This window comes from Eulemur rufifrons, chromosome 15, assembly GCF_041146395.1.
Source record: "Eulemur rufifrons isolate Redbay chromosome 15, OSU_ERuf_1, whole genome shotgun sequence".
NCBI lineage: Eukaryota > Metazoa > Chordata > Mammalia > Primates > Lemuridae > Eulemur > Eulemur rufifrons.
The window spans coordinates 103,601,751-103,626,570 of record NC_090997.1 but is presented as its reverse complement, the minus strand read 5'-3'; the positions used below and the strand labels follow the sequence as shown (position 1 = coordinate 103,626,570).

At 37.9% G+C, this 24,820-nt stretch overlaps 1 protein-coding gene across 1 annotated transcript in view; it reads left to right on the top strand.

Moving 5' to 3' along the window:
• Positions 1-24,820, top strand: part of PRKN (parkin RBR E3 ubiquitin protein ligase) — a 1,165,698-nt gene that overhangs the window by 630,476 nt on the left and 510,402 nt on the right. Inside the window, exon 6 of the mRNA XM_069487460.1 lies at positions 18,152-18,267. Within this exon, the coding sequence (XP_069343561.1) occupies positions 18,152-18,267 (116 nt within the window). The remainder of the gene's footprint in view (positions 1-18,151; positions 18,268-24,820) is intronic.

Here is a 24,820-nt window from a genome sequence, read left to right as displayed (position 1 = left end):
TCATCCCTTCAGGGGCATCCTTTCTCATCTAACTTCTGGCTACTGTTCCAGCATGGTCTTCTACCATTTTGCCCCAGAAGTTTCTACCCTTCACTGATAATGTGGGATGTGCACAAATTTCCAGATGCATTAAGCATCCTTACCTTCTTCTTCACCTCTTCTCCTTACCAACCCCTGTGCATCCTTGAGGTGTCAGTGCAGGGTATGATGTCCCCTGGCCTCGGTATAATAGTAACTTCCTACGTGCTCCTGTTCCCTCCAAATGCGCTCCTTGGGTCCAGAGCCTGTCACCCTGCATTGTGACTTGTTGGCCTTTGTTTTGTTGCTGGCATTATGTCAGCTGTCTTTATTTTGAATGTTTGTTAATAAAAGGAATGCATGCCCTTCGTAAAAATTCAAACAAAAGAAATATATAAAGAAAATAAATTAATAGTTTCTCTTTCTCCCCAGTTTCATTCCCCCAACATGATTAAGGTGAACTTTTTTCTGTGTATTCTAGAAATTGTTCTGTACTCATTCCAAAAACTCTATACTTTTATGGATGGCTTAATTCTTTTTCTTTAAATAGTATTGCTACTATATTTATTTCACCATAACATTTTTTTCACATAATAGCAGTTTCTTTAAAACATTTAAGATCAATATACGTATAGAGAAAAAACATGTTCATTTTAGTAGCTGAATAATATTTCATAATAGAAGTATTGTGCAAAAGCTTCTTTTGATGGTTTAATTTTTTCCTGCAAAGTATGCTGAAGTAAAATCTCTGTATATAAATTATTATATGCTGGGAATATTATTTTTGTTGATAAGAATAACTGGATAAAACATGTGCATTTAAAATATTTATCTGAACTGCTAGATTGTTTTTCAAGGAGGGAGAAGCATTTCCCACTTTCACACGGTGTTCTCATTTAAAACACACTCACTAGACCTGGCTCCTTCCGTTTTGATAAACTCATGTGTGAAAATGGCATGTCATTGTTGCTTTTAGTTAGCATTTCTCTGACTGCCAGTAAAGTTAAGCATCTTTTTATGTTATTAGCCTTTGCATTTTCTCTTCTTAGATTTATCATCTCATATTTTTGGGTATGGAATTGGGATTGTTTTCCATTTTGCTAAAATAATTGGTAAAGATTTTTAACAATTTTTTTATTCATACATAACAATTGTACATACTTACGGGGTACATGTGATCTTTTGATACATGCATACAGTGTGTAATGATCAAATCATGCCATTTAGGTTATCTGTCACCTCAAACATTTGTCATTTCTTTGTGTTGGGAACACTTCAAATCTTCTCTTGTAGCTATTTTGAAATATATTAATACGATATATTATTGTTAACTGTAGTTGCCCTGCTGTGCTGTCCAACATTAGAACTTATTTAACTGTATGTTTGTCCCCCAAATCAACCCCTCTTCATCCCTCCCTTCCCAGCCTCTGGTAACTGTCATTCTCTCTACCTCCAGGAGATCACCTTTTTTAGCTCCCACATATGAGTGAGAACATGGGATATTTGTCTTTCTGTGCTTAGCTTATTTCGCTTAACATAATGACCTCCAGTTCCATCCATGTTGCTGCAAATGACAAGATTTCATTCTTTTTAATGGCTGAATAACATTCCATTATGTACGTACACATTTCTTTATCCATTTATCCACATGGAGAGACACTTAGATTGATCCCCTATTGTGGCTATTGTCAATAGTGCTGCAAAAAACATAGGGGCGTAGGTTTCCCTTTGATATACTGATTTCCCTTCCTGTGGATAATTACCCAGTAGTGGGATTATTGGATCGTATGGTAGTTCTATTTTTAGTTTTTTAAGAAACCTCCTACTGTTTTCCATAATGGCTGTACTAATTTACATTCCCACCAATGGCATCTAAGAGTTCTTTTTCCTCCACATCCTTGCCAGAATTTGTTAGTTTTTGTCTTTTTGATAGTAGCCAGTTTAACTGGAGTAAGATGGTATTTCATTATGGTTTTGATTTGCATTTTCCTGATGATTAGTGATGTTGAACATTTTTCATATACTTGGCAATTTCTGTGTCTTCTTTTGAGAAATATCTATTCAGATCCTTTGTCCACTTTTTGATGAGATTATTAATTTTTTTGCTTTTGAGTTGGTTGTGTTCCTTATGCATTCTGAGTATTAATACCTTGTCAGATAAATAGTTTGCAAACATTTCCTCCCATTCAGCACATTGTCTCTTCACCCTGTTGATTGTTTCCTTTGCTGTAGAAAAGATTTTTATAAGTTTAATGTAGTCACATTTCTCTCTTTTTCTTGCCTGTGCTTTTGAGCTCTTTGCCATAAAATCTTTGCCTAGACCAATGTCCTGGAGTGATTCCTCTATGTTTTCTTCAAGTAGTTTTATAATTTTGTACATTTAAGTCTTTAATTTGAGTAAATACTTAGATATGGTAAGAGATAGGGGTCTAGTTTTATTCTTCTGCATATGGATATACAGTTTTCACAGCACCATTTATCAAAGAGACTGTCCTATCCTTTCCGCAGTATAAGTTCCTTATGCCTTTGTCAAAAATGTTTTGGCTATAAATATGGGGATTTATTTCTGGGTTCTCTATTTTGTTTCTTTGGTCTATGGGTCTGTTTTTATACCAATACCATGTTGTTTTGGTTTCTACAGCTTTGTAATATATTTTGAAGTCAGGTAGTGTAATGCCTCCAAGCTTTGTTTTGTTGTTTTGTTTGTTTGTTTGTTTTCTCAGGGTTCCTTTGGCTACTCAGGGTTTTTTTGTTTTGTTTTGTTTTTTGTAGTTCCGTGCAAATTTTAGGATAGTTTTTTCTACTTCTGTGAAGAATGCATTGGCATTTTGGTGGGGATAGTATTGAATGTGAAAATTGCCTTGGATAGTATGGTCACTTTAACGATATTTATTCTTCCAATCCATAAGCAAGGGCTGCCTTCCCGTTTGTTTGTGTCGTCTCCAGTTTCTTTCATGAGTGTTTCATAGTTTTCCTTATGAAGGTCTTTTATCTCCTTGGTTAAATTTATTCCTACATATTCTATTTTTTTTGTACCTATTGTAAATGAGATTGCTTTCTTTATTTCTTTCTCATCTAGTTTGTTGTTGGTATCTAGAAATGCTACTGATTTTTGTATATTGATTTAGTGTCTTCTTACTGTACTAAATTCTTTTATCAGTTCTAAGAGTTTTTTTGGTAGAGTCTTTAGTTTTTCTCTATATTAAGTTCATGGCATCTACAAAAAGGGACAGTTTGATTTCTTCTTTTCCAATTTGGATGCTTTTTATTTCTTTCTCTTGCCTGTTTGATCTTGTTAGGACTTCTAGTACTAAATTGAGTAAGAGATATGAAGGGGCATCCTTGTCTTATTCCAGTCCTTTGAGGAAAGGCTTTCAGCTTTTCCTAGTTCAGTATGGTGCTACCTGTGGATTTGTTAAATATGGCCTTTATTGTTTTAAGGCATGTTCCTTCTCTACCTAATTTGAGAATTTTTACCATGAAGAAATGTTGAATTTTATCAAATGCTTTTTCTGCATCTATTGAGATTATCGTGTGGTTTTTATTCTTCATTCTGTTGTTGTGATGTGTTACATTTACATGTGTTGAACCATTATTGCATCCTGGGGATAAATCCCATTTAATAGGTAGATAGGTATATAGTTAGGATCTCTGGCTCTTCCTGGGACAAGGGTTCTCCACTTTGGTACTGTTTAGAGCAATTGCTCCACCTGGGCAGGATAAGGGTGGGCACTCCATTTTGGTGTTGCCCCACCTTTAATCCTATCCTAAGCAACTGCCTGACCTGGGGAAGGAGGGACTGCTTTATCACTCTGGGAATGCCCCAGGCCAGGCATAATAGGATATAGAAAGTGACCTAGAGTAACCTAAGGGTAATTATTGTGTCATTAGCTTAAATCCACATAGTGATTCACCCACCCCTACCATGTGGGCTTTTTTAGAGGGAGATTGTATACACAGATGGAATTTTGAGGACTCCTGTTGATTATTTGATAAAATCCCACAGTTCCTGAGAGGCCTCCTCCAGACTGAGCTAATAAAAGAAAACAATCCAAGAAGTCAGAGAGAGAGTGGGTAGGTAGGTCGGCTGGTCAGTCAGTCAGTCAGTTGGTCTGTCTTTCTCTACTATCAAAGACAGACCTGTTTTGTTTTACAATAAAGAGCGGCTTGTGTGAAACTGCTTCCTGTCTGGGGTTAGTTACTCCGTCTATTAGCCTTGCTGGTGATATTTCCAAGCAAGGAATCAGAGGGCTTGGTCATTCTTCCGCCAAGAGCGCAGCAAGAACCGAGGGCAGACAGCCAGCCTGAAAATGGCATGCTATTTTGTTGAGGATTTTTTGTCTCTGTTCATCAATCAGGAATATTGGCCTCTAGTTTTCTTTTTGTGTTGTGTTCTTGTCTGGTTTTTGTATCAGGGCAGTGCTGGCCTCATACAATGAGTTAGGAAAAATTGCATCCTCTTCAATTTTTTGGAATAGTTTGAGAAAAATTGGTGTTAGTTCTTCTTTAAAAGTTTGGTAGAATTCAGCAGTAAAGTGATGCAGTCCTGGGCTTTTCTTTGTTGGGAAATTTTTTATTACTGATTCAATATCATTACTTTTTATTACTCTGTTCAGATTTTCTGTTTATTCCTTATTCAGTCTTGGTAGGTTGCATGTGTCCAGGAATTTGTCCACTTCCTCTAGATTTTACAATTTGTTAGTGTGTGGTTGTTCAAAATAGTCTCTAGTGATCCTTTATATTTCTGTGGTATCCGTTGTAATGTGCTATTTTTTGTTTCTAATTTTATTCTTGTCTCTCTCTTTTTTTTTAATCTAGCTAGCAGTTTACTGATTTTGTTTCTTTTCAAAAAACCAACTCGTTTAGTTAATCCTTTGTATTTTTTTCAGTCTCTATTTCATTTAGTTTTCCTCTGAACTTTATTATTTCTTTCCTTCTGCTAATTTTGGGTCTGGTTTGTTCTTGCTATTCTACTTCCTTAAGATGCACTGTTAGGTGGTTTTTTGAAATCTTTCTACTTTTTTGATGTAGATGTTTATTGTTGTAAACATTTTTTTTTTTTTTGAGACAGTCTTACTCTGTTGCCCGGGCTAGAGTGCCGTGGCGTCAGCCTAGCTCACAGCAACCTCAAACTCCTGGGCTCAAGCGATCCTCCTGCCTCAGCCTCCCAAGTAGCTGGGACTATTGGCATGCACCACCATGCCCGGCTAATTTTTCTATATATATTTTTAGATCTCCATATAATTTCTTTCTATTTTTAGTAGAGACGGGGTCTGGCTCTTACTCAGGCTGGTCTTGAACTCCTGAGCTCGAGCGATCCACCCACCTCGGCCTCCCAGAGTGCTAGGATTACAGGCGTGAGCCACCGTGCCCGGCCTGTTGTAAACTTTTGATATTTTTTTTGTTTTCAGTTGTTTAAAGAAAATTTTTTTTTATTTCCTTACTTTCTTCATTGGCACTCTGGTCATTCAGGAGCATGTTTAATTTCCATGTGTTTATACAGTTTCCAGAGTCAGTCTTGTTATTGATTTCTAGTTTTATTCTATTACTGGAGATATTTCATATGATTTTGATTTTTAAAAATTTGTTGAGACTTGTTTTGTTGTCCTAACATATGGTCTCACCCAGAGACTGTTCCATGTGCTGATGAGAAGAATATATATTCTGCAGATGTTGGATAAAATGTTCTGTAAATCTCTGTTACGTCTATTTAAAGTGCAATTTAAATCCAATGCTTCTTTGTTGATTTTCTGTCTAACTGGTCTGTACACTGCTGTAAGTGGGGTGTTGAAGTCCTGAACTATTATTGTATTGGAGTCTGTCTCTCCCTTTGGATCTACTAATATTTGCTTTATATATCTGAGTGCTCCAGTGTTGTATGAATGTGTATTTACAATTGTTATACCCTCTTGCTGAATTGATCCCTTTACCAGTATATGATGACCTTCTTTGTCTCTTTTTACAATTTTGGACCTAAAATCTGTTTTATATGATATAATTATAGCTACTCTTCCTTGCTTTCAGTTTCTATTTGCATGGAATATCTTTATCCATTTCTTCACTTTCAGACTATATGTGTCTTTGTAGGTGAAGTGAATTTCTTTCAGGAAGCATATGGTTGGTTCAAGCACTCTTATCCATTCAGCCAATTTATGTCTTTTAATTGGGGAATTTAATTCAAGTTTATTATAGGTGAGTCCCGTCTTGCTATGCTGTACCTTCTCAAGATATTTTTAAGAGTAACTGTATCAACCTTTGGTCTACTGTATATTCTGTAAACATTTTTGTCTTTTCCCATTGCAAAATTTTTTAAGTGCAGAGCATTTTTCATTTTTTAGAGACACTCAGTTTATGTTTTTTCTAAAGATCTCCCCAACACTGCCATTGACAGTTTATATGAATTGCCACCTATATTTTCTATCTAATGTTTTATTAGAATTTTTGTTTTAATATTTAGATATTTAATCCATCTGAAATTCTTTTCTGCAATGATGAGTAACGACCTATGCACTCTAACTATGGGCTATTCGGTTGTATCCCCACCATTTATTAAATAACCCATTCTTGCCCCACTGATTGGAAATGCCAATTTTGTCATATTTTATGTTACGTATATACTTAAAGGTATTTCTTGATTGTCTATTATTTTCCACTATTTATGTATTTATATATTTCTGTGCAACTAATTATATATTTTTTGCCTTATAATAGCTTAACATATTAAATAAGTTGTAACATCTGCTAGGGCATTGCTCTCATTATTCAAAAGTGTCTTGTAAATTCTTACACATTTATTTTTCATATGATTTTTTAAAAAATCTTTGTGTCCAATTTTGCTTGTTCACCCCCTCCAAAAATTCCACCTGGCATACCAGTGTGACTTGAACCAAAATTATATCTAAACCCAAGGACTATGATTTAAATGAAAATAACCCCTTACATTCAGAATATGTTTTCCTCTTCATTTTCTAAGGCCTTTATTTTTAAATACTTTTAGTAGGTCCTTTGCCTTTCTTGTTGAGTAAATGTATCCATATTTTGCAGCTTTTGTCAATAGTAGGAATGAGATTTTTTTTTTCCATTTCATTTCTCACTGGATTTTGCCATTATGAAGAAAATCTTTTTTTTTTTTTATTATATAGTCTGCATCCAGCCACTTAACAAAATTTTCTCATTAATTTTAATAGCTTTTCATTGAATCTCTGGATTTCAGGTGTGCCATCATATTATCTGGAAACAAAGTCAATTTTTTTTTTAAGATTAATGATACATGTTCTGTTTTCTAATTCAGCAATGGGTAATACCAGTACTGGTGAGCATTTTCTTCTAGTACCTGATTATTATAACTTTTTTGGCAAGTGATTTTATTAAATTTATGATAACTTTTATTTGTCATGTTTAAAGTAGCTGATTTAAAAAATTGCATACTGTTTTATTAGAAGTGGCTTCTAAATTTCATCAAATGATTTGAGTTTACCATTGACCAATCACATATATTAATATTTCCTTTAAGTTTTGGATGGTATGAATTAATTGATAAATATGTGGAGATTGAGGTATCCTTATACTTTGAAATAAACTTTCACTCCTACCTTACTTTCTTAGTGCCTGGATATATATCATGTATTTATTTCTTGTTTATTATCTTTTTATCCTCGAATATGCACATGACTATTTTGTTTACCACTATATTTAGCACCTAGAATATTATCTGGCACAGAGATGATGTCTATTAACTATTCCTTAAATAACCAAATGTCCAGAGTGTATTCATAGTTTAATATCATTCTGGGTTTAACTTGTAAATAATTTATTTTGAATTTTCGAATCATTCTTGAGTAAATTGAAATATAATTGAGCTAATAGCTTTATTGGCATTTTAAATTAAAAGAATACAAGTTTCTTCATGTGAATTAAGACGTTGTTTTACCTTATTCTATTATTTGTGTTTATCTGGGTAGCTTAGAAATGTGCATGGTTTAGCCCGCAGAAAATCCTTCTGTTACATCTTTGATTCTCCTCTCTGTTTTGATTTCATTTTGAGGTCCTCACTCTCATATTCATGGCTCTGAGCTTTTCATTCATGGTTTCCATTTTATTAATAGATTTTCTCTGCCTCTGCGTTTCTTTTTACTTATTTTTTTTAGTTTTTCATTGAATTTTAAAATTCTTAAATTATATTCTCAAATTACATTTAACCTGATGGAAGCACTTTATTGTGTCCTAGATATGTTTCTTTAAGAATTTTCTTTAAATTAAAAAAAAAAATCTTACAGGAAGAACTGACTTGTCCCATGGCACTGATGGAGGGCCAGGGGACTGCTGCCTGGTCCCTCCTGGGGTGGCATGGGACTGTCCAGGAGACTTTCCACTCACACACAAACTACACATAGATGCCATCTCTGAGCATTACCTAAGTTTTGTAATGAGAAGCCTGGTGAAGAGGGAGAGATGTTCCCTCTGTCTGTTCCTTGTGATCCCTTATTTTATGTATCTCCTGTCTACTGGATTGCATAATCTCTTAAGCCTGAGACGTCTTGGCCTCTCCAGCACAGCATACGGTTCTCAAAGAATTTGGGAGAGGTATATAAATAAATTATTTGAATGGCACAGTCATGATTCAAAAGATTTGATGTTTCTCTTTGTTATTTATCTTATTATAGATGAAGTATTAATCAACTTGACTCTGAAATTGGCCAGTCAATGGAAACATATATGTATGTATAAAACACACTTTGCCCTGCATATCTGTAGGTTCCACATCCATGGATTCAACCAATTACAGATCAAAAATATTTTTTAAAAAGATAAAAAATACATAATACAATAATAAAAAATGATACAAATTCTAAAACCAATATAGTATAACAACTATTTTCATAGTATTTACATTGTAATAGGTATTATAAGTAACCTGGAGATGATTTAATTACATGGGAGAATGTTTGTAGGTTATATGCAAATACCACACCATTTTATGTAAGGGACTCAAATATCTGGTATCCATGGGTGGTCCCGGAACCAATCCTCCATAGATGCCAAGGGATGACTGTATATAAAACATACGTGAATACGGTCATCTATATATATTTTGCATAAATAGAATGGATGGTTGAAGTTTTAATCCTCCCATTTGTAATTGGTTATACTGGCACATAAAAAAACACTCAATGTAACATTTATTTCCTGGTTTTATTCATCTTAGTTTTCCTGTGTATAGTTCACAGGTAAATTTACAAATTATATTTTATTTTCTTCCCTTTCTAATGAGGAAATAAAGTAAATCCAGAGAATGTGAGAAACTATTAAAGCATATAACGCACTTGTCTGTGCCCAGTTTTGTCCTGAGTGGAGTGTTTATGGTTGCCTGTGATAAAGAAGACAGGAATAAAAAGAAGCTTTAAATTCTGCTTGCTAAAGAAACAAGGACTTCTGAGGGGAAAAAAGTTTAGATTCCAAGTCTAAAGTCATTTAAAATGTTTTAAAGCTAGGGTATTTTTTTATTGCTCAATATTTCTCCTTGCTTGTAGCCAAAAAGAAGTTATATTATCATTTTGTGAATTATTGCTACCAAAAGGTATGTTTCTCTTGCATTTTCCCTGCCCAGACTGGACGCTTTGAAGTCGTAGTTGCTGCATTTCTCAGCCTCGGGCTGTGACAGAAAAGTAACAATGTCCTTCTGACCCTACTTGGTCCAGGGAGCAAGGGGGGTCCAGGTCGGAGGCTGATTTCAAAATAAGCAGCACAGTAGATTCAACAAGAGCAGCAATAAAAGTGAAGAGGAAAGTACAGACTAACCAAAGAGGAGGAAAAGAACAGAGGGAATCCCTTGATTCCCAGGAGTGGGAATGTCTGTTGTCCCCTGGCATGACCCTCTGTACCCTAGTGAGTTCTCCTGAACTTTCTTTGCTTATTCTTCAGATAAGTGGAAAGAGCTTGTTCATTCATCCATGTGGACACCTCTGATGGGCAGACAGGTGATGCCAGTGCTCTAGAGCCAGGGCCCCCGAGGCGCTGGCACAGAGATGTCTCTCTCACCCCTGCAGAATCAGGGAGGGCCTCAGGGCTGGTGACACATATGGGGTGACCTGAGGTCACCTGGGGGTTTGAAAGGCAAAATGCATGGGAAGGCAGGAGGAGGAAAACAGACCCTGCTGAGGGAAAACCATGGGCAAAGGCAAGAGAGAGCACAGGTACAAATGATGACATTGGACTGACTCTCTCCCTCCCCCTCCCTCCCCCTCCCTCCTGTTCCCTTCTGAGCACTAGCTCTGTTCTCAGACAGGTATCTGTGTCTATATCCATGTGGTCACGTGAGGGACTGTTGGATTCTGATTGATTAGGGGCTAGTGGAGGGAAAGGAGGTACAGCCGTCTGAGCATGTTTGAATAATTCCTTTGAGCTGGGGTGAGGATATTTTTTTTCTTGTCTGAATAAACTTATGCATTTTATAAGGATCAGTAATGACTGCAAACCTTTTATTTTACTCTTCGGGAATCATTGTAAATATCTACTTTAACAATCTCCCTTTTTGTTATTAAAATAACAAATACAAACTATGACTGAGTGGCATTACACCTGGAATAAACTTCCGGTCCAGGCACATCAAAGAACTTGCAGCACAGGTGTAGAAGGGGGGAGATAAGAGTTGTTGTGTTTGTTGGCTTCTGTTTTGCAGTTAGACTTCTTGAAGGCATGTACCATAAAAAAATTGTTAGTTGCGTATATCTGACCTTAAAGGGAAATGTAGGAAATATATATGGATTTATTTATATACACATTAAAGTATATTAAAACTGTTTGGACTGAATTAAAAATAGCATTGTAGTGATTGACATAAATGACTGTATCTAGTACTTTAAGGACCATCCTGCTGGATTAGTGAAAATATTAGGCACTTTTATGTTTTAGAATCATAATTGCTTATCTGTTACCCTGGGGATAAGAAGTGTTTTGAATTTAGAAATTTTTAGATTTTAGAAAGATTGTACAATTCATACATTTTAACCCTGAAATATCTCCAGGAGTATTTACATTCTATCATTTAAAAAAAAAAAACTATTAATTTTCAGTGAAACTTACGAATATTCACTCTAAGTGGGATAAATATAGACTGAAAATAATGTCAGGCCAGTTTATGTAAGGTTTTGCCATAAATTAAATTTAGTGCCAAATTTAGAGAAGAAAATAAAATTTTGAGTTTTCAGAGCCTTTTGGATTTTATAATTTTATTTTCATTTTTATTACCTGTTAAACATTGGCCTAGGGAACAGACCTGGCGTATACTTCTAACTTTATTTAGTAACAAGAAAAAAGTTTAAAAATACATTAAAAATATACCAATAGCTATATTAATATCAAAATAACAATGCTATCGCACCTGACACTGATGAAATTAAAGGATCATGTGCTAGATTTGCATTTCTTCCTACTTAAAATGGCTTGGCTTAGAGCTGGGAGTGCATACCTTCAGGGTGTGTGTGTGTGTGTGTGTGTGTGTGTGTTCATATGCACACAATGCGTGCACTTCTAGTTACCCAACAGAGGGCCCTGAAGGCGGTGGACAGCCTTCTCCAGGTACTGACAGTGGTTGTGGTGAGGAGAGCAGCGTCTGATGGGCTCCACCCAGCACAGAGTCAACATGGTTTTTCTTTTTGTGGGAGTGTATTGATTTTCTTTCTCCTGATAAACCTTGCACATCATCTACAGGCTTTGTTAACATCTTCTTGAGAGAAAACAAACTTGTTATTGAACGTGATAACAGACTCGTTGACTTTTTAGATTTGATTTGTTTGACTAGGTGTAACCTCATTTTAAAACTGGCGCTGTTAAATTAACAAAGCCTACACATATTATACAATCCAGCAAGTTGTGTCGTTATTTTACGTTAGAACTGATAGAGTGAGGTTCTGGGTTTATGGACACCAAGCACGTCCAACAGTTCGGCGTGAAGGCTGAGACACAACAATGAAGTGACAAGATGAGCGAGCCTGGGCGTGGCTGTGGCCCGGGCTTCACTTGTGTACTGGGCAGACAGTGTCCTCGCTACGCTTTGGCATGTTCCAACGTGGAGAAGATTACAACTTTACTATTAACATTATCCATTCAGAAGTTTCATTATTAATAAGACTAAAACTAATAGTCGTTTCTAACAAAAGAATCCGTATCTCACCAAATAAGGAGCTGTTCCAGCCTGGATGGTTTCTAAGGAGACAGGAACTGGGGAATGTCTGAGGCTACAGACAGAGTTTTAGGTCTGTGAGAGACATTTAAATTGATTGGGAGTGACAGGTGTCTGTCTTAATTGGTAACTGTGAGAACTTCTTTGATATAAATGTAAGATGCTTATTACTAGTTTATCTCGTAAGTAGTGACCATGGCCCTCTATCCTCAGTTAACCTCATCAGAAAATTTGGATGGATAGTCTTTGACCAGGTATAGTTGAGTTTAAACTCAATACACAAACGGTGTCAGTATTTATGTATCTTTAATACATTTTACAGAGCAATATCTGAATGTATCCTTTTTTTTTTTTTCTTTTTTGGAGGCTAATTAAAATGTGTCACCACTAACAAGGAGTGACACCTAGAGACTTTTGATGCCATAGACTGAATCTGCCTCACAGTGGTATGGCAGTCATCTGCCGGTGGCTTTGGGGCCCATGCTGCCTCTCACCTGTGTGTGTCAGGGCTGGCTGTGGCCGGGGGCAGGAGGGCAGGAGGGCAGAGGCCAGGGAGGCCGCTCTTTCTCCAGGGGTATCTCTGGCAGTGGCTGCGTCTCGTTTGTTGTCCCAGCTCCCACCAGACAGCCCACTGCAGAGCTGCAGTGACTCTACCAACTTCTCCCCGGGTTTCCAACCCTGTTTGGCAGCTGCCTCCAACTGGGCTGATCTCAGGGTGGCTTTGTTCCCCTGTTCAGCTCTTCTGTGCTTCCACCACCATTGCAACCAGATCTTCCTGTTCAATTCCCTCAGGTGAACTGCCTGCTGTGGGCCCTCTTTCCTTCTAGACCCTGAGCCACGCAAATGGCCACACGGTTATTTGTTAAGTACAAACCACCCCCCCATTGCCACCTCCTTAGTGGGTGTCCTTTCTATTAGATACTTTATCAAGAGAAAGATATTCTTCTTTTGAGGATATTAGGTAAGAAGGATTTGAAGACTGAAATGGAATTTAACTCTTTGTAAAGATAGATAGAATATTTATTTGGAAAAACATAGTTGCTAAACAAAACCTGTAAAAATTTTTAACTTTAGGATGTTCAACATAAGCTATGTAGAAGGTTCCTGGGGCAATGGGAAATCGGGTCTTATTGCTAACTGTCTTTTCAGGTTTGACTAGATTGTGCCTGGGACAAGCAGGGCTTTCGAGCCAGTTGTCAGCTATTTTATAGTAATTTGGAACCTGTCCAATTTTATTTGGAGTTGACTAATTAGCTTATGATCCTATAAGTTTTTATACAATTGGGTTCTTGGTATTGACTTAATTTTCCGATTTTGCTGGTTTATTTATCATGCGTGTTGCTGTACTTTCCCCCTTGGTTTTGTGAGTGGCACAAACCCACTCATGGGTCGTGAGTGAAGTGGCCTGGTGGACTGAGCAGAAAGGGAGTGACTTCCGAGAATGCTGCCAGCAGTCGAGTTGAAGTGTTCATGGCGCTTTCTGCTAGGTACAACTTTGATTTCTATGGGTCTGATGTGAACTAGAGGGTCAGGCCTCTACCATCTGGAATGAGAGGACAAGTGAGTTATGATGAAATACAAGGGCCTTATCCAAAGAAGTAGTAAAAATGTGAATTTGGTTTCTAAGAACTTAAGGAATACAACTTTGTTGGGTTTTGGATTTTTTCTTTAACACTGATGAGGTAGAAAATGCTTAGGTAGCACTTAACAGCGTCACAATATAAAGCCAAGCACATTTTCTAAGGCCTTATTTTTTTTCGATCTTTTTAAAAAAAATAGTTGAGACTATCATTTGAAAACCAAACTGGCCAGTTATTGTCATAGTGTAGCTCCCTAGCAAATTAAGGTTTCCCAGAAGTGAGCATATGGATCCAAATGATATGAGCTGGCCAGTGGGAAATACAGCTCCTGGTTAGGTGGAGGAATCATTTTATTTAACAGGACTTGTTATTTGTCTTTTTTGTAGCTGATTCATCTGTGAACTTGCATTTCTGTGAGGTGAGGTGGGCCCCTCTAAGACTCTGTATTTGCCCACAGCCAAGGACCCTGTACTGGCCTCACTCACACTGACAGCCGTTCTCCCTGAGGAATAAGACATTCTCCCTGCTGCTGCCACAGGGGACCGCTTCCCTAGTGACCCAGAAGCAGCTCCGCTGGCCAGTGCCCAACGCCCACTGGAACTAGAGCGATGGAGCCTTGAGCAGCCTCGCCCTCGGCTGTAACCCTGTCACTCAGCCCAGCTCGAGATGTTTCCTGGGCCACTTGCGGGGGCCCTGCGGTGCCTCAGTGCCCCCACGGTGCTGCTGCTCTCTGACCAGTCTGCTTGGACTTTCCCAGCTTTGGCTTCCTTGATTTTTTTAAACCTGAACAATTAGAAATAAAACAGAGAAAAGCAGAATTCATAGGCAGTTACCCCCAAAGAATTATGCACCTGTGAGATGATACCCCTGTGTAAGCAAGCTGTCTCAGATACCCAACGTACACTTTTTGAAAAAGGCTCTTCTAACTTAGGCTGTTTTGCTTTATTGTTTGTTTTTGAATGCAGATTGGCAATGTTAGAAAAAACTTTGAAAATCCTAGTCCATGGCTTGTATAGCAGAGAAAATGACCAGATCACTCTGCTAAATAGCGTGTAAGAATGGCATTGTTACTACTGGGAGACAGTTCTCCATGGGGTCTCATGTGTCTGCCCATCTTGTGAGAGAGGCACTAACTACCCTTTTGTCCTGGACCATCTTTTCAAGAAAGCTGGATCGCAAATGACCTTGCAAGGTAGAGATAGTGTCTCTCTCCAGATCAGAAGGAAGATTTGCTGTTACTCAGCATAATAAGGACAATGTCTCCTTTCAGGGCAAAAGGAAGGCTCGCTTATAGCTCCTTGTAAACGATTTGAGTTCCTTCAGCTCAGGGTCCTCAACTGTGACATAGAACCACCACACATGCAGCCGTGCTGAGTCCCTCAGCGTCAGGCCTGAGGGAGACGGGGCAGGGGAGCTGATGGAACTTGGTGCTTATGCATCTTTCTACCTGTGCTCTGAGTCCCACAGTCCTTTGTCTCTGATCTGAGAGTCTCTTGTCTTCCGCCTGCATCCACGGTACTGCGGCTGACTAGCTTGTTAGCTTGCAAGCTGGGTAAAATCTCAGATCCTTCAGAGTTCTTGTCAATTACTCTCATACTACAGAAAAATAGAAAGCCGTCTCTCATAAAAAGTGGTGGAGAAAGCACTGAAATTCACTGATGAGACATACATATTTAATATGCAGAGTTGATAATTTATATTTTAGTTCTATCACACCATACGAGTTACTGGATTTTTCCAAATATCTGTGACTCCTTATACTATTATCTATAAACATCCACCCCCAATAAAAAGGCTTTTATCTGGCTGAGTTCTATCTAGTGTAAGAACAATTTGTGATTTGTTAGCTGAATGTCGACCAGTAGTTTTCTGCAAGCTATGAAAAAATATAAATGCTTTCTATCTATTTATCTGTATATGAAATACCTTCTCAATAGTCCAGCCAACTCAGCTATTTTGGAGGAATTACTTTATGTTATGAATGAGGATTTTTTTCATGTCTGCAAAAAGCAGTTGTAGCTAGCTTAATGTATTTCATAAGGGTCGGTCATGTCCTTCAAACTTTTTGTTTTAGTGGTCTGGAATTGTTTTAAATCTTTCTCTTAGTATCCTTGAACTGGCCTTTGAAGGACTGGATTTGTAGCATTTTGAAAGATTGAGTGAAAAGGATGGCATCCCATGTGTTCAGGAAAAAAAAGAAAACAGAAAAAAAGCCAGCCAGTGTGATTTCCCTGCTGCCCCAGGGAAGGACCTGGGCTCGTGGGCAGGACTCTCTGGACATGCCTGACCTCGGGCTCTGGTCCACATACTAGACATGCCATCTATTCTAGCAAGACTCCGTGGGTTGAGCCCTGCAGGTAGGAGGGTTGGCTAATATGCCCCTCCGCAGGTGAGGTAGGTTCCAGTTAGCTAGTAACACCATCTGGGATTGGTTAGAAACTCGTAATGAAGAACAGCCTGGATTCTAAACCCTTGGCTTTGGGACACTTCTCTTTAAAATGGCACACTCCAGATTTTCGGAAAATATCATATTTTACCTGAGACGTGGCATTATTTTCAGGTGCAGTGAGCAAGGTCTGCTATAGCTGTAGTTTTCTAGGAGAATAGAATTTACTCACTTTGCTACTAATATTGATATAACTCAAAGATTCTCACAGTGTGGTTCCCAGAGCAGTGTTCCCATCACCTGGCAACTTGTTAGAAATGTAAATCCTTGACCCCACCCCAGAATTTAGAAGATCTGGGGTGGAGCTCAGCAGTCTCTAGTTTAACAGCCCAATGCCCCCCACCCCAGGTGGTTCTGAGACACCCTGGAGTTTGAGAGGCACCAGTGTCGCTCACGGTATCATGTGTCAGAGGAGAGTGAGGTGAATAAGATCATAAGTAGGGAAAGAATAAATTAAGTGGTGCTGTCAAATATATAAGGCGACAATAATAGCATTCAGTAAATAAATCTATTACTGTCCTAAGAACTATACGGAATGCCTTTCCCCTGCAGGCGCTGTTGGGATACAGGATGGATCAGGCATTCCACAGACATCTCAGGGTGGACAAACCATGGCCTGCAGGCAAAACCCAACTTGCCACACATTTTTGTAAATAAAGTTTTATTAGGACATAGTCACACCTGTTAATTTGCATTTTGTCTGTGACTGCTTTGGGGCTATAACACTTAGTTGAGAAGTGTGACAAAGACCATATAGCCCACAAAACTGAAAGAATTTAATATTTAATATCTGGTCACTTTACATAAAAGTTTGTTGACACCAGGTCTAATGTTTAAAGGGAAAATACTTACTATCTCCAAGGTGGTTATGCACAGATGGAGTGAGGAGTAGGTGTCGTGTGCAGAGCTGCTGCTATCATCCACTCATATATTTGTCTAGATTTTTTGCAGAAGCAGGAAATTTAGCTTTACAGATGCTAGTGTCAAGGAAGGCTGTTGAACAAAAAGAGCAATTACTGGCCAAATGCCTTGGTGTAATGGGAAGAAGAGATGTGAAAACAAATACAGAAATTTAGAAAAGAAATGAAGAAAAATAAAAACAGTTTTTTGGTTGAGAAGGGAGAATATTATCAATAAAAATGCAACCTATGCAAAAAGCTAAATAAAGGAACATATTGCAGGACATGGCTGGGGAAAGGAAATAAGAAGAAGGGAGAGGGATGGGATTCAAACAGTCCCAGCTGCCTGGCATGGGGCCCAGAGGGTAACCTGAGTGCCCAGGAAGCCCGCGGTGCTGAGGCGTGGCAGGGAAGGGGCAGGCTGCACATGGGCTGGGAGAGCCATGGTCCGCTGCCATCCTGTGTGTGTGTCCACCAGACGTCCGTGTGTACTGTGTGCTTATTTACAGGAGGGCTCTGTAGCTTCCTTGCACTGCTAAATGGTCAGCCATGTAGTGACGCTGGAGAAAAAGCACCGGCTTTCCCTGTAGGAAGCTGACACCTCCTGGCTTCCTCCTATTGTTTGACCACAGGCAAATCATTTCGTGGCTCCAGGTCTCCCTTTCTTCATTTGTGAGATGCTATTTTTGGCTTCCTCCTGCATCCACACTCTGTTATTCCTCTAGACTCCCTTGTTATCCAGAGGCATCGCTAGACCAGGAGCACAGAGCGTCTCCCCAGCTCCCGGGCATAAAGAGCAAAGTCAGGGCTGGCCGCATGACACTGGACCCTTCTCAAAGGGCATCTTTGACCAGTTTGCCACGAGGGCCTTCTATCCCTCACAACATCTGACGCTGGTTTATTTCTATCTCATAACCAATAACAGATTTCTTCCCTTGCTCAAAGAGATTGTTTACTGTCGAAATGTTTAGAGAAGGAAAAATGGGAAGCTGGGATCCATGTGTGATCATATTTCTCATTCTTTCAGGAATTTTTCTTTAAATGTGGAGCACACCCAACCTCCAACAAGGAAACATCAGTAGCTTTGAACCTCATCACAACAAATAGTCGCGACATCACTTGCATAACGTGCACAGATGTCAGGTAAGGATCTGAAAACCGTGTCACTCTCCTCTTCCTGTGCTCCTGGCACTGTCTTCCCTTGTGAACCTTCCTCGGTGACCTCTCTTTCCTGGGGAGTGTCTGCTTCTTTATGATGCTGTCCACCCAAGTTGGGTATATTTTAATGTGACGAAACTATTTAAAATGCCAATTATTCAGTCACTAGTCAAAGTGACTCATGACTCGTGTCACGTAAGATGACATCGAAAAACAGTCATGTTAGCTGATACTAAAATGTAAACTCATGTATTTGAGTATAAGATGTAAACTCATGCAGATCAGTGAGTTCTAAAATAAAATTAAAATGTGATGCTAACATTAGGAATAGAACAACAATTTATGAGCACCATTTATTCTTGGACTGTGTAGCCCATGCATTTTATTTTTAAAATGTCTTTTCCATGCAATTCAGTTCTTCCACATATTTGCCTATATTTATGTTGGAGTTTCAAACACACTCATACATCCAAAATGAAAGCCTGTAGCTAGTTTTGGACATGGTTATTTCTAACTTCAGTGAATAAAAGGACAGAAAGAAAATGTGGAAATGTTCTGTCAGGGAAAAAAGGAAAATGCCTAGATTTGAATTATAGTTTAGAAGCCTAGGACAAAGTAGAAGAAACTGTCTGTTTAATCTGCAGAGTAGACAGTTGAGAGTAGAATTCCTTAGTCTATACTATAAAAATGAGAGGAGCAAAAGAAATTAGCTTCATTACATATTCTCTAAGGTTGGCTAAGAGGCTTAAATTGAAATAGTGGGGACGAGCCCTCATATCAGAAAGAACTTTTTAGTGAAATGTCAAAATGAATTAATAAATAAAATTAAAGAATCTTTTGTTTCAGACTTCTAAGCAAAAATAGTTACACACCCTAGCCATTCTAAGTGTTGTCTCTCTTTGGCTTTCGAGACTGTTCTAGATGGCCTTTTAAAGTTGCTTTAAATTCTATGATTTCATGATTAGTAGGTATTAATAATCCTAACACAGTATTTCTAGTCGTTAATAAATTTAAATTAAAATGTTGACTAATAGAAGCCTAAAAGCCTTAACAACATCTGTTGAACAAACCTGTTTCCAACAAGGAATAAAAATGAGACATGTTTTTCTTTTTGCTGCATGTTTAGTCACTATAATGGCAGGAAGCAGCACAATATTGCTTTTAAAATGCAGCATTTCAACCTCCCTTGGCAAGGTGAATGACTGCGTATGGCGAATGCTTTCAGCAGGCAAGAAGAACAGCTAAGATGATGCTTTTGGTATTTCAGGAGAGGAATTGGAAAGTGCTAAAAATGAAAACGCAACTGCTCTGATAGCAGTAGATAATTAAAATCACTTTTCAGTTTCTCAGAGGAGAAATTCAAAACAGTTTTATGTAAGTCAGAATGCAGCCCACCAGTCAGTATTTTAAACCTTCCATTAAAGTTGATAAAGATGACATTAAAATATGTGGTGATGATCATATTATCTTACTATGAGCAATGCCCTGCCTGTTCCCTGCTGCTAAGCTGTCAGTTTTATATTAATAACTGGCAACATCTTTTGAAGAAAATGAGCCACCTCTCAGATACACAGGGAGATAATTGTTGGAAAAATAATATTGTCGCAGTAAAATTTTTCATATTATTACTTTTGGGGGATTTTATAAATAGAAGGTACTATTTTCAATTAAATTTAAGTGTGTGTGTATATAAGCAACCCCTTGAATTGGATAAGGTCCCTTGTGGAAGGTGGCAGAGGAATGCCCTACATCTTCTGAGTTTGGTGGGTCCATGCATAATAATGTCACAAAAGCCTGTACAAGGATACTCCAGGACTCTACATTGTATTTTTGGTGATCCTTTTAGGTTTTTTCCTCATAATACTTTATTTTTTGATTTAAAATTAATTCACAATAAAGTAGAAAAATATTAGAAATCACTTTTACATCTATGGTTAGTAAAATTTTGGTTTAATTCTTTCCAGTATCTTAATATGCCTAAATTTTGCATGCGTATATACGTGCAGTATGTAATTGTGCAGTATGTCTAATTTTATATCTTTTTCCATTATCATGACATCGTAATAGATTTTCTCTGCTATGAACTATTCCATGAAAACAATTTTCTTCAAATAGGTACCTAAGATTCTGTCATCTGGGAATATTTTCTTTAACCATTTCCTATTGTTGATCATTTAAATTATTTCTAGTGTTTTAAAAAATAGCTAGGATTGAAATCCATATTCTTTCACAGAAATGATTGACTTCATGCTTTGAATCTCAGAACATAGTCATAGAAATGGAAATAGGATAATAGTAATGGACATTTTTAAGGTTTTTTTTTTTTTTTTTTTTTTTTTTGTTGAGACAGAGTCTCACTTTGTTGCCCAGGCTAGAGTGAGTGCCGTGGCGTCAGCTTAGCTCACAGCAACCTCAGACTCCTCGGCTTAAGCGATCCTACTGCCTCAGCCTCTCGAGTAGCTGGGACTACAGGCATGCGCCACTACGCCCGACTAATTTTTTCTATATAGATTTTTAGTTGTCCATATAATGTCTTTCCATTTTTAGTAGAGACGGGGTCTCGCTCAGGCTGGTCTCAAACTCCTGACCTTGAGCAATCCACCCGCCTCGGCCTCCCAGAGTGCTAGGATTACAGGCGTGAGCCACCGCGCCCGGCCTTTTTAAGGTTCTTGATGTATATTGCCAAAGTTTTTCCAGGAACACTCTACCATTTTAGATTCTGATTGCCCATAATTGAGAGGGCTACCTTGTGCATCTTCTCCAGCATTGAATAGGTTCATAATTTTAGTCTTTTCCTATTTGATAAAGGAGATTATTTTTATCATTAGTATTTGTGTTTTTTCATTGTTATTTGTGAGTTTGAGCATTTCTCATTTGCTTATTTGCCTTTTTTTTATTATGAGAGAACAATGCAAAACTTTCTCAGTACAAAAGATTTGGGAAGAATCTATAAAACAAATCTCATCTCAGTAATTACTTTCCCATTCATCAGCAATTACTTTCTCTTTCACTATTCATAATATCAAGGTGTCCTTTATTAATATAAGGTTTACTAACTTTTGAATTTACATTTAAATATATTCCTTTGGTCTTTATTTTAAAATAGTATATCTTCCTCGAGGTAAATGAAATTCACAATTAATTACAGATTTGAAAATAAAAGGTTTTTGGTTATGTATGTAAATCATACATCATTAATCAAGTTAGATATAATTAACCATATAATAGATTAAAATTGGAGGATAGTGTTAATTTATCTATAAATACCTTTTCTATATACTCGTTATTGTACTAATAAAAGATAATGATTTTATTTGTTTTCGTGTTTTACAAACATATACTTTTGTACAAGAAAAGATTGGTATCTCTTTCATCTACCTTTTGAATAATAATTCAAGGAGCCTCAATGCCACACAGCTAACTTTTTGGCCTTAAGAGAATAGCATGATCTCTTTGACCTTCAGTTTCCATATAAAATCCAGGCCTTTAAGGAGGCCGTCTACATGGCTCTGACTCGTTCTGGGGACTGCAAAAGGGAAGGATTACTCTTGTTCACAGCTTATAAATCACTCAGTCCAGCTGAGAAAACACTTGCTTGTGGTCCATCTGCTGACAAAGGTTGAAATCGAAGGTGAGGTTTTCAATGATGCTGCTTATCAAATCACATGTAGTTACAATACATAGGAAGATACATAAGATAGATGTGCTGTTCGTTGCCAGTTTTTAGGCTTAATATATAATTCAGGTACACAATTTGTGTCCTTTGAGTTTACATTCGAGATAAATATTTTCCTCTCTCTTAAAAAGTGAACTCTTTGGGACCCAGAACATCCTGAGGTTTTATGTGAACCAGAAGGTTCCCTTCTGGAATCCAGCCTGTTCTTTCCTCTACTTATCAACAGTAGTGGTTTGATCTTCATCTAGTCAAGGTTATCTGTTGGTAGTCTGAAGTTTATGAATGAAAACATAATGAGTTCAATAAAAAGCAAGAACTTGAGCCAAGCACAGAAAATACAGCATTTGAAGGCAAAACAGCTATATTGGCTGTATTGGTTAATATTTCCAGTTCAACAAAAGGTTCAAACATTCCTGGATACCTCAGTTTGACTCAGGAATGACAATATTAAGTCATATAAAAATGGCATGGGCAAAGCCAGAGACATACTTGAATTCTTTCCCTAACCAGTGTGTGTATGTTGGGGCTCACCCCCTCTCGCCCTGTCAGTGTCCCCCAAGTGCAAACAGTATTTCGGCTCCTTGAATCTCACTGTACAACATTATTCTTTTAAAATTTGAAAATATATAAAATATAAAAATTATCACCATGATATTATTTGGCAAAAAGGAAAAAATTATCCCTACTCTTTCCCTGCTTTGCTCCTTATAAGGCTGCCTAGCACATCTTTGTATCTGTTTCCAAATTTATTCATCGTTCCTCAGTTTCCAAAGCTGAAGACAAACTAAAAAATAACCATGTTTGCATGGTCAAAATTTACCCTTCCAGACACATTCTTTAAAACCCAGTTCCCAGCAGGGCATTAAATCTAAGAAGTGGTGCTACCGTGTGGTTTCCCTCAGCTCTTCCAATAAAGACATGTTTTTGATGTCATTGTAGTTCGGTATAAATGGCTTTATAATTTTCCTGCCTTCCAATCTGTCTTCAAATAAAATTCATTCAGCTTATTGAAGCAATGCAGCCATGGATTGCCGACTTAAAAGATTCACTTGGGCCTGGAGATTAGCAAAGATTTATCTCAAAGTCCATTTGTGCTTGCTTCTGGCGTTCCCGGGGGAGAGTGATTTAAGCATCATTTGACGGTACTTTGTTATGCATTCATTCGTTCAACAAAAAGAGAGATGAAATGGGGATCTCAGTCACGTTTGTTCCTTTGGAATGCAGTTGTTATGTCTTAAGCTTCTTTTGTCAATTTACATTTTAATTTTGGTTACAGTTGGCATTTCTTTGTGATTAATAATTACTGTATGAGTTTTTTATCCATCTAATTTTCGAGGCATTACTAGTGGTTATCTTCTGTCAACTTAATCCTTTCTTAGCATTTTGGGAGATGGGACCTGATAGTTGTACCCAGTCGTCAGGCTCTGAGGAGCACAGTCAGAAACTCAGATATGCTCACGTAGAATTTTACTGGAATCTTTAGCATGGCCTTTAACAGTAAGTGGCTTTATTTCTATAATGGAAAATTGTCGGGAGCGCGTTGTGTGTTGCAGCTCTAGAGTCCCGTTTGTGCACTCAGAGCTGTCTGTTTCTCCTTTGAACCCACGCAGTGTGTCTACTCCCAGGTAGCACAACATGCCAGGGACAAAGACACCTTCGTATACGTATGGAGAATGTTTTGAATTTAATTTAACTGATCAAGAGGACCAAATTTATATTATAATAAACAGGAGTATATTTTAGAGTAAAATGAAAAATCTTAAAACTTTTTTTGCTGAAAGAGGAAATTTCAAAGATGTATCTTCTAGCCCGAAGCAGGCTACCTCACGCTGGGCCACAGCCCCCCGTGGGAGTATATCCTCTCTGCTTGCGCCAGGAGTGATTCTTTGCTGAGAAGTGTGGTATGGCCCGATCTAATCCAGTCTTCAGGGAGGGCTACTATAAACCTGTCTAGAAAGTAGACTCCACCCTTTGCATGAAGCATCCATAGAAGATGATGGCCGTGCCTCCTTTGAGATTTACGTGCAGTGCTTCATGACCTGTAATTCTTTTGCTACGTTAATTTAAAATAATTTGGACTTCTGTCTTATTGAGGAAGAAATTGAGGCTAACATTTAAAAATTACATCTGATCACAACACAAGGAAGTGGTTAAACCGACCTGCATGGTTTGTATTGTTTTTCTCTGGTCACACCTTACTCCCCCACCGTGGTCCCGGATTTCTCTGTACAATAAAAGGCAAGGCTATCTGGTGAGGCTGGATGGCGTATTTGCATGTTAAAAGGAAAATATACCAGTAAAGTGAGATAGTGAGGCAAGAAAAAGATGAACTTGCTGCTGTGTCCCCTGTGTTTTAAAACCAATAAGAGCTGAAAAGCAGCTACCTCTAAGCCTGTTGCTCTGCAAAATTGCAGGCTGCTTGAGGGCTGGGCCCAAACCTGACTCCTGTGCCAACGTGACTGATTCTCCCCACAGCGTCCAGCACAGGTCTTTGCATCAAAGAGATTTAAATAGATGTTTGCTGACTTAAAGTAAATCTTTTGCATGCAGTATCACAAACAGAAAGAAAGTTCTTTTTCTATGAAAGAATCTCCTCTTAAAAATTCCTTCTGAATGTAATAGACTTTCCCCAAAGTCAACTAAATAAAATAATGAACTAGTCAGAAATCAACGGAGAGTTTTAAGGAGCTGTTAGGAATAAGGGGCAATGTCCAGTGTTGAAGTCTAAACCACAGGATGTAGATTACTCGGCCATGTTGTTTGAGGTCGGTTACTTATGAAAACAGAGAAGAAATATTTTATCCACATGGATACTTTGAAATGTGAACCATGTCAGTTTTAATGTCTGTCAATGACCTTCAT